Below are 11100 nucleotides of genomic sequence, written 5' to 3'. Positions count from 1 at the left end.
AATTGGATTGGTCTGAGAAGTATTTCATGATGGGTAAAGTCTTTTTACAAGCAAAATGAGAAATAGCAATTGACTGTTTTAAAAAATAATTAGAATAATAAAAATAATGATTGGGGAAAACATAGAAAAGATATTGAATGTAGAAGTGGGGAGATTAATGTCTCTGTACTGACTGACATGCATGGCATTCCCTTTTGAAAAAGCAATGGAAGTCAATGTAAAGTTATATGTAATCTAGTGTAATAGAAAGAAGATTATGATGATAATAAAATAAAAATAAAAATAAAAAGAAGTTTATTTACAGATCTTTCTTCCCAGGGAACTGCGAGCTTCATCAGGGCAGGAGTTTTATGTTTATTCATCCTTGTGTGTGTAGTACTTGGCACTCAAAAGGAGTTCAGCAGATATTTGTTAAACTGAAATGTTGAGCCAGATATGTCTTGATGCCAATTTGCAGCTTGTGAGTTAGGTCCCAAATTATCAGAAGAAAGAAGTATGATGAGTGTGTCTATCTTTGAAGTGTTGGCCAGGTGCAGGGATGCTGAACTTTTTCCCAAGGTGCAATGTGTGGTTATATTACGCAGAGGTTCCCATGGGGAAAAGTATTTGTAGCCAAGTAGGTTTTGCAGATTAGGTATTTAAAACTCCTGTCAGGCCTAGCCTTTGTGGTATAGTCAGTCGTGTACTGGAGTGCAGTACTGGAAGCCACATACTGACTTCAGTTCAAGTCCCTAGCCTGCCTGGTCTGAAAATTGTTTAGGCATATATGCAGGTGCCTACGATCTTGGTTAACTAAAGGACTGGAGGAAGAGGGTCATGAGCCTTTGAAGGGTACCTCTTTCCACCTGTGCTTGAATGTACTCTGGTATGAATAGTGAATAGTGTTTTTTCATAGAGGTTTTTGCCTTCAGGTACGTGTGCTTGCCAGATAGAGACTGCATACACACATGCCTGGTGTGAGTTTCAAGCTACTGGGTCTGAGACTCATACCATGGTTGGCCATGTGGGAGTCCAATGACACAACTGCTACACCATTGCTGGCCCCATTAATAGTAATTTTGGGGGAATTATTTAATTTTATTTATTCATTTTTTTTCTATTTTTAAAAAATTTTTATTCATTTATTTTAATTTGACCAGAGACAGAGAGAGAGGGCAAGTGAGAAAGCAAGCCACCAGGTCTGGGACTCCAACCATGGTGGCCATTGTGGGAGTGTCCAGTGTCTTAACCACCATGCCACCTGCTGGTCCCCAACCCCACGAATAATACTTTTTAAAGTTCCGTCACAGTTTAATATAGTGCTTTTGATTATACTGATATCAGTGTTGACAGGAAAAGGACAATGTAAGCAGCTGCGGAAGCATACTTGGGTCAAGTGGAATATATGAAATATTAATACTAAGATCGGCAGGAATGGAAGAGTGTTGCTGGGCTCCGAGAGAGACCTGCAGTTTAGGAATCCCAGTGTGGAATCATGACCTCCCTTGAGCTCTGGGATGACAAAGAACTGCAGTGTTGCTTATTCTTTGTGCACTGAAATCATGCCTTTAGAAGGACAGAAATGGGGCCAGAATCGAGTCCTTAAAACAACGTGGAAAATAAGCATTGGACTTGCCCAAGACCAGACAACCTATGTCAGGTGAAATTTAAACTGGTGTCCCCTTGTTTCATTCCCGTTTCTCTTTCTTAGTCTTAACTGTATTCCATAAGCCTTTTTGCTTTGTCTGTTGTAAACTGACCATTTATGGCTCCAACCTTTTTCTTACCTTGAAGATGGGAGGAGCTCACATTATAAAATCTAGAAGCATTTTGCCCTCAAAATCTGTCTTCCCTCAGTCTCTCCTTAGTCCGAAGAAGGGGAGAATAGCTTGATTTTGAATTCTGCTCCCTCCTTACTTCCTACATAGTGCAGAAACCGAACCTTAATGCCACGTGGCACCAATTTCATCTTCCTTCATCCACTGGCCACATCAGGGCTAAGGTCACTTTGTTTTTTGGAATGTTTCTCTTGCCCATCCGTACCACCCATTTTCCACCTCCTTTAAAGCAGCTCAGCCCAGACTGCCGTGTGTCTGTTTTTAGTTTTGCTATAGGGCACGTGCACTTGCCTGAAAGAGACAGATGAACAGAGAGAGGGGAAGTGAGAAATCACTCCCCCAGGGAGAAGTGACCACACTGAAGTCCCTTCATTCTTATGTCAGGATTTGGGGCATGCATGCACATACACCCAACATTTTTCAAGCCACTGGTTCAGAACTCTAATGTTGGCCATGTGGGATCCAGATCACCTTTAATCTCCATGCCACTGGCTCCCAAACTGCTATTTATCCCAAATTACTGTTTCTTTTTTTAAAAAAATTATTTAAGTTTATTGACTATTTATATATAATTTGACCAGAGAGGGACAGAGAGAAAGTGGCAAGCTGCCAGGTCCAGGACTCGACCATGGTCGACCGTGTGGGAGTCCAGCGCCCTCAACCACCACACCATTTTCCGCCCCTCCCCCACCCCAGATTACTGTTTTCATTAACCTCTCTTTAGATGCCCCACTTTAGTTGATTTCCACAGAGTAGGGACTGCTGACTTAGAGATTCTTTGAAGCCTAAAAGGTGGAGAAAAACAAATGTTGGCTCTGTGGCTTGTGGGTGAGTATTTATTTATTTATTTATTTTGGAGAGGTTTTTGCTATAGGGCTTGTGCGCTCCCCAGAAAGACAGAGAGAGACAGAGAGATAAAAAGCGAGAAATCACCCCCCAGGGGGGATGGCCATGCCACAATCCCTTCTCCTCCATTCTCCTCTCGAGATCTTGGGCATGCACGCACACACGTCTGGCATGAGCTTAAGCTGCCGGGTCTGGGACTCAAACCACGGTCGACTACATGGGAGTCCAGCGACATAGCCATTACACTAACTGCTGGTCCCGTGGGTGAGAATTTAAGAGCAAAGAAATGCTGAGAAAGTTGACATCTGGTAAAATGGAAGGGGAGCCCAACGCTATTTGCATTATTTATGTATCAACTGGCCATTCTTCAAAAGGCCCTTTACAGCAGAAGCTGGGTACTGAGCTTATAGTCAATGGTGCCTCCACTCCTGACTCTTTTGGGAAAACAGCCCATCTGGAAACACAGAGATAGCTTCTCAGCTAAATCCATTACTTAACCTGACTCCTACTGCATGCTGCCCAGGCTTGCCCTGAGCGGTCAGCACGATGCCTGGAAGTGGGTCTGGTGCTCTGCTCTGCACCTTCATCCCTAGGACACCTATCAGGAGGAGCCCCTGTGTGCAAGTGCTTCTCTACTGAGCACCAACAAGATCTGAAGTGCTGTAGAGGTTGGATGGGGTTGAGGTGGGAGAGTGTGTGGGGGGGATGGTGCCTTAGGCTGGAAAGGTCACTGAGGCAAGGCAGAGCAGTGTCACTGGGGCTGGAGTCTGCAGAACAGTAGAGTCCCACAGTTACTGAGGTTTTTTGTTTGTTTGTTTGGAGAGGTTTCATAGGGCGCGTGTGCTCGCCAGAAAGACAGAAAGCAAGAAGTTACTCCCCAGAAGGAACAGTCGGCCACTCTGCAATCCCTTCTTCTCTTGGGATCTTGGGAACACACGCACATGGGCCTGGCGTGAGTTTATGCCACGGAGTTCGGGACTTGAATCACTCTCACATGGGAGTCCATCTGCTGGTCCCAGTACTAAGCTTTTCAAACCACATGCATTGCGCTCACCTAACCCTCTCGACCCTCTGACATTTCGCACCGTTGGGGAAATGGACAGTCCGCCCAGTCCCCATACGGACAACCTGGGATTTCAGCACGATGCAGAGCTCTGGCTAATTTGGACACTTGCTGAACAAAGATCCAGAATCAGGTCTTCGGGGCTCCTGGAGGAGCCCACTTTCTGGCAGGCTTGCAAGGAAGGATGCAGTTAGCTAGCAACGCCTGAGGACACCGAGGCCCGGGCTGGCCGACGGCTGCAGGCGGGAGGAGGCGACGCGTGGCAGGATCCTTGTGGTCGATCCCCGCCCGCAGCCCCCACACCCTCACTGGCTCTCGGGCTGGCCGGAATCACGGAGAGAAGGCTCCGCCTTCCGGGGGAGACGGAAGTCCCCTTGGCCGCCTTCGGAGCCCGCAGAGGGAGCCGGCGGCCGGGCCCCTCGCACTTACCTCTCAGTCGGCGGGCGCGCCCTTCCCTGCCCTGTGTGCCCCAGCGGTCGGCGAGCGCGCGAGTTGGTCCCGCTTCCGAGGACTGCTCACTCGTCCCGCAGCGGCAGCGAACCGGGGAAGACGCGCAGGCACTGCAGCCGTCCTGCCGGGGGCCCGCACGTGTCCACTCCTGCCTCCGAGGCACTGCGGCTGGCCTGGCGTTACTGACTGGAGCCTGCGGTCGGGCAACCTCGGCGAAAGTTCAGTAGCACTGTGTGAGCTGGATTCTTGGTCAGGGGAGCTCCGTGAGCATCATGACTGCGCATGTCCCCAAGAATGTGGTCTAACCTGAGATGTACACATATGTACATGTATGTGTCTGTGTACGCACTGAGAGCCTGCGATACACCCACCCGAGGTAGGATTTCACGTTATTTCTATTTTGGATTAAGTGTCAGAGCATGTATTCCTTGTATAAAAAAATGAAAACCATTTTATTCTGGGAGAATTAAAGAAAAAGCAATAAAACTGTGGTTAGAGATTTGGTTCAACATTTAGGTGTTTAAAACACCGGAGTTTATTTTGTATATAGTATACCCGTATTGGGAGAATATTACAACAGATGAAGAGAGGTGTCAGCAAGACATCTGGTGTATTGACCAACCAGTGTGGTACAGCAATTCCTCATCAAGTCAGTCACCACCTGTAAACAATTTGTTCTGGGGCCAGCCGGTTGGTGGTGGTTAGGGTGCCAGACTCCCACATGGCTAACCCCATTCAAATCTCAGACCTGGAGGCTTGAAACTCACGTGGGGCACATGTGCATGCCCAGGATCCTGGGAGGAGAATAGAGAAGGGATTGTAGAGTGGCCGGCCTGTGTGTTTGTGTGTGTGTGTGTGTGTGTGTGTGTGTGTGAATCCTTCCTTCCTTCTTTCCTTCCTTCCTTCCTCTCCCTCCCTCCCTTCCTTCTTTCTCTCCCTCTCTCTCCCCCCCACCCCCAGCAAGTACACACACCCTATAACAAAAATCTCTTTAAAAAAGTGTGCCGATAACCATGTGTACCAGCCAATCTTGAGTTCCAGGAGATCTACAAACACAAAATGATCATTAAGGCACACACTTTTTAACAAAAAAGTTTAAAGCAAATTACAGAGCAGAACCTATAGTTTTATTTATAAAAGGAGAATCAAATACCCTATGTGTATAGAAAAATATTTAGAAAAATGACTGAAAAGATATACTCCAAGTTATTGATAATCTCTTGGGAAGGGATGGATTAGTTGGGCCTAGTGGAAGAGTGGATATAAAAATGACTGCATACTTTTATTATTTTCTAAATACATAAGTGAAGATATATTTACATGTAACTTGTAATTAGAAAACTAAGATAAAGGGGCCAGCAGGTACGTGATGGTTAAGGTGCTGGACTTCCTCATAGTCCACAATGGTTCAAGACCTGGACCCAACTGCTTGAAAACCATGGCAGGCACACATACATGCATGTGCGTGCCCAAAATTATAAGAGAATGGAGGAGAGGGGACTGTGGTGTGGCTACACCTCTCTTGAGTTCCAGGAGATCTACAAACACAAAATGATCATTAAGGCACACACTTTTTAACAAAAAAGTTTAAAGCAAATTACAGAGCAGAACCTATAGTTTTATTTATAAAAGGAGAATCAAATACCCTATGTGTATAGAAAAATATTTAGAAAAATGACTGAAAAGATATACTCCAAGTTATTGATAATCTCTTGGGAAGGGATGGATTAGTTGGGCCTAGTGGAAGAGTGGATATAAAAATGACTGCATACTTTTATTATTTTCTAAATACATAAGTGAAGATATATTTACATGTAACTTGTAATTAGAAAACTAAGATAAAGGGGCCAGCAGGTACGTGATGGTTAAGGTGCTGGACTTCCTCATAGTCCACAATGGTTCAAGACCTGGACCCAACTGCTTGAAAACCATGGCAGGCACACATACATGCATGTGCGTGCCCAAAATTATAAGAGAATGGAGGAGAGGGGACTGTGGTGTGGCTACACCTCCCTTTCCCTTTCTGTCTCTGTCTCTCTCCAGCGAATGCACATACCCTGTGGCAAAACCCTAGAAAAGAAAAGAAAGAAAACCACCAAGATTTTTAAAAAGAGCCTCAGAGAATTAGAACGAGCCAGTATCTCCAGCACCATCCAGGAAGAGGATGCTGTGGGGTTTGGCACCTGAATGTCCATCCTCTGGTCCTTGTATGTTCTTTAGGACATGAGGGTTTCGAAGTTAGATGGCACTAACACTACCTAAGAATTCATTTTTCTCCAATTCTGTGCTTTCCCAAGGACTGTCTTGATAACAAGGATCTGCTTCCAATTGTTTTTCTCTAGTGAAGAGAATGTGTTAACCAGTGTGAAGATGTTTCACGGTAAATAATAAAATGAGCTTGCTGTCTATATAATTTTTCTTGTAAATTTGGTTAGTATCCTTCAGATTCTGAAGCATTTCTTTGCCTGCAAAGTTTAGGATCAGATCCTGGACCATGATGTTATAGTTGAATTACTGTCTAGTAAAGCTTCTTCCTTGTATCTAATTTTTCTGAAACAAAGTAGTGATATGTTATTTTATCTTAGTAAGTAGAACTTAGGTGTTCAAACCCATAGATTTACCAGCTGGATCTAAGCAGAAAGCTGTAGAGACTGAATGTTTGGGATAGGAAGAGAGGACCAATGAGACACTAGTTAAGGTGAGTAAATAAAGAAGGATTGATGAGGTGGGCCTAGCGAAAGTTACATTCTGAATCACTGTTTTAGTCTTGGAAGGGAAACTTCTTCAATTGACTCGTCAGTCACAATATTGCTTATAGACAACCTAAGGAAATAAGAGGTATTATTCACCTAGCTTCTTTGAGGAGTACAGTTTATGTAGACAATACATGTCCCCAAACTTAATTTACCCAAGTCTAGGATACTTAATACTTTCACCTTATCCTACTGTATATCTCTGTGCATGCAAATCTGGATGATCTCACATCACCTAGAGTTTTCAGTATCTTATTATTTCAGAATCAACCATGATAGGCAATTTTATAGAATGTCTAAGATCTGTTGCTACTTAATCTCTTTTTTCAGAGGCTTGTGATCAGGGGTTTGCTTCTGGAGAAGTTGAAAATGCAAGCTCAACAAGGAAGAGGGGGGAAGTCCTGCAGGAATGATGGAGGAAAACACGTGCATACACACACACGCACACACACTCCACAGACCAGTGTTACTCTAATGATGACCATCATTGAGAAAATTCTTCATAAGTATGATTTGGAGACATTTCATTTAAATGTGAACCTACTGGACAGCAGTTCCTTCAGTGTGTTACAAGCAGCATTAGTTGCAGCCAGATTTCACCTCAAATGAGACACTGGAGAGTGAACATGCAGAAGAAACATTAAACATGCAGTGAATGTGGGAAATCCTTCACTCAGATCATCTCTTATCCAGTATCAGAGGATTCACATAGGAGAGAAGCCCTATGTGTGCAGTGAATGTAGGAAGTCCTTCACTCAGAGATCATCTCTTAACTAGCATCAGAGGATTCACACAAGAGAGAAGCCTCACACATGCAATGAATGTGAGAAAGCCTTTCAAACTAAAGCAGTCCTTGCCCAGCATCTGAGAATTCATACTGGCTAGACCCTATAAGTGGACAGAATGTGGAAAAGCCTTTTGTCAGACTCTGTCCCTTACTAAACACCAGTGGGTTCACACTGGAGAGAAACCGTATAAATGCACGGAATGTGGCAAAGCATTTAACCAAAGCCATTCTGGAGGTAAACCTTACAAATGTGAGGAGTGTGGGAAAGCCTTTCATCAGAGTGCATGCCTCACACAGCACCAGAGGGTCCATTCAGGAGAGAAGCCCCTTGCGTGCTCTGCATGTGGCAAGACCTTCACTCAGCACTCTTCCCATGTCCAGCACGAGAGAACTCACACTGGAGAGAGACACTAGAGGTGTAGCGAGTGTGTAAAGACTTTCTGCAAGCAAGCAAACCTAAATGAGCATTACAGAATTCATACTGTAGGGAAGACCTCACAAATGTGTGCAGTGTGGGAAATCCTTCAGGTACAGTTCTGTGCTGGCTCGGCATCAGTAGCTTCAGGCTGGGGAGTAAAACATGGAATACAACAAGTGGAAAGAGCTGTATGAAAAATGCCTCTTTTCCCCAAGCTCCTTGGAGTTTAAGACTCAGTCTGTAGGTGGGATGAATGTTGTGTATTTTAAACAAGAGGCATTGTGTTTTAAAAGTTAAAACAGTCCTCAGAACTGGTTACTTGAATTTAATTCCTTCTCTGCCACTTATTGGGTGTTTGACCTTATACTTTCTGAGAATGAGTTGTATATGACAGTTAACAGCCATTAGTTGCTTGGCAGATCTAAAAGTTTATAAAAATATCTAAATCTGGCTATTAAAAATGAACAAATCAGCATTAAGTTCTTTTGGTTCTATATTTTTTCTTAAGCACATTCTTGTAATGAGTTATGAGTTCTTCTGTAGAGCTCTATTTAAACTACAACTAGGTGGAATTGAATAATACAGTTTAAGACTGGTTTACCCTTGGGACATATTATAGAGAAAAGAGAAGTGATTGGGATCTGAGTGACACTGGAGTGCATTCCTAGTGGACCCTCAAGGACTTTTGTTTAGATTTTTATGTCCCCAGAACTTCAAGTGTTTTTTCCGTGAAAAGGGAAGCCTCTGCCAATAGCTGTTGAAACTTTGTGTTGTGTTTGGGGGCAGTAGGGATATATGGTGAGGAAAAGGAACATGGTAGCAGATGGGGTTGGAATATATGCACGCTGCTGCAAACATACCTGTACTTGTGAATTCTAGGAACACAATGACAGTCTCTCTTCAGGAAACAGGCTAGGAAACGAGTTCTCAGGTGCCAGCAAGTGATACCACACCCTAACAACCAGCTGCCTGTCCAAGGAGCAGAGTCCTAGGGGGTTGAGGGGACAAGAATGCACTTGGAACCAAGAATGGCTGCTTTAAACTACAAAGAAGTATATAGATGGAAGGAAATTTTGATGGTGCTTTATGTGATGCTATGCTCTTTATATTCAAGCACACCGAGTCTAAAAGCACCCCTGTAGAAAAGGAGTTGTTATTCATGTTCCAGAATAAAGGAAAAAGGGAATAAATCCGACTTGTTCAAAGTCAAACAGGTAAGAGAAGAACTGTATCTCAAATTCAGATTTCTTTTACTCCAAAATGTTCTCTTTATTGTGCCAAACTCACATATAGGTAATTTTCTATCATTGGGACTTTTCGCTTAATATGTGAGATGCCAAATTCTATGAAAGCCATTTGAAAAAAGAGGAAAAAAATTGTTATTTTCTTTCCTAACTTCGTTTTACTTTGTAATTGTGAGAATGTATGCTCACTACAGAAAGCAAATCCCCCCATGGGGTGTACTTATGCTGCAAAATTTACTCCATTTCTTGGTCCTGTCAGGATTTGGGGCATGCATGCACATGTGCCCGGCATGTTTCTCCAGCCACCAGGCTGGGATCGGAACTATGATCAGCTATGTGGGATATAACTCCCTTAACACTGTGCTTTACACTGTACCAGCCTAGTTTTTTGTTTGTTTTCATCTCTTTCCTTTTAAAATTTTGCTGGCATGTATATTTGCTTACAAGGAGACAGAGAAAGCGAGAAAGCACCGAGTGGGGCATGGTCACAAAATTCCTCCTCTCCATCTCTCTCTCCTTTCAGAATTTTGGGCACACACACACATATGCACCCAACATGTTTTTTCTAGCTACTGGGGCCGGGACTTGAACCGTGGTTGGCCACGTGGGATCTTACTCCCTATGTACAGGGCTTAACTGCTACTCTGTGGGACTGGCCCTTACCCAAGTTTTTCTGTGAGTATGATTATCCCCTCTGCTTTTCTGTGTCTTACTACTCTATTACTGGGATGCCTGATATCCATCTTCCTCTTCCAGGCTACGTGGACTCTTGTCATCCTTTAGTTGATGTTCTCCCTTTATTCTCTCCCCAGTCTCAGGCACACCCCATACTCTTCCCCTGTCCCCACATTGTGTAGTGTTGTGGTTCAGTGTCTACTTGTGGCACAGTCACAGCAGGTCTTCCAGGCTAAACGCTTCATGAGTGCTAGGACCACATTCTGTTCCTGTATGAGCAGGACCCAGCATGCAGCCAGGAAGCAGAATACACTCCATAAATGTTTGCTGAAGAAAGAAATCTCTTCTGAGGCCTCTCATGAATTTCTGACCTTTAAGAAGTATGACCAGATTCTTTACTGTTGAATCTTAATTCTCCCTATAGTGACCCTGCATACTCAGGGTCACAGTTTTTTTGTTTTTCAAAATTCTGCTACTAACCCTTAAATAGTCTCTCATTAATAGGAATGTTATTAAAACAAAACATCCAGGACTTATGGAAATGGTAATCATAAACACAACAATGAGAAATAAAAGGGATGCCCCTTCCAAACTCTGGAAATGTGAAATGATAAAGAACAGGTCTATGTGTGTGTTTTAAAGAAAGAATTATCATTGGGTCAGCAGGTGGAATGGAGATTAAGGGGCTGCATCCCACGTGGCCAACTCTGTGGTCTGAGTCCCACACTTGAAAATCATGCTTGGCACTTGTGCATGCATGCCCAGAATCACCAGAGGAGAGCAGAGAAGTGATTGCAGTGTGGCCATTCTCCTGGAAGGATGGTTTCTCTCAGCTTTCTGTCTCTGCCTCTGTCTCTCTCTGGTAATTGCGCACACTCAGAAGAATTACCATAAATAGCTCATAGTTAAGAAGTACATTACTCTGGGGAACCAGCAGTTAGTGTAATGGCTATGTCGCTGGACTCCCACGTAGTCGACTGCGGTTCGAACCCGGACCCAGTGGCTTAAAACTCACGCCAGGCGTGTGTGTGTGTGTGTGTGTGTGTG

The 11100-nt window shown here is 44.0% G+C and overlaps 1 protein-coding gene across 1 annotated transcript; it reads left to right on the top strand.

The window, feature by feature from the left end:
• Nucleotides 1-7406: 7406 nt before the first annotated feature.
• Nucleotides 7407-8503, top strand: ZNF501 (zinc finger protein 501). The gene is given in 5 exon segments (XM_014584677.2): nucleotides 7407-7435; nucleotides 7504-7602; nucleotides 7604-7810; nucleotides 7812-8208; nucleotides 8210-8503. Coding segments are annotated over 5 exon segments (816 nt in total). The 3' UTR covers nucleotides 8294-8503.
• The last annotated feature ends 2597 nt before the right edge of the window (nucleotides 8504-11100 follow it).

This window comes from Tupaia chinensis, unplaced genomic scaffold (assembly GCF_000334495.1).
Source record: "Tupaia chinensis unplaced genomic scaffold, TupChi_1.0 Scaffold147500_1, whole genome shotgun sequence".
Taxonomy (NCBI): domain Eukaryota; kingdom Metazoa; phylum Chordata; class Mammalia; order Scandentia; family Tupaiidae; genus Tupaia; species Tupaia belangeri.
The sequence above is the reverse complement of the archived record's forward strand: the minus strand, read 5'-3'. Positions and strand labels throughout refer to the sequence as shown.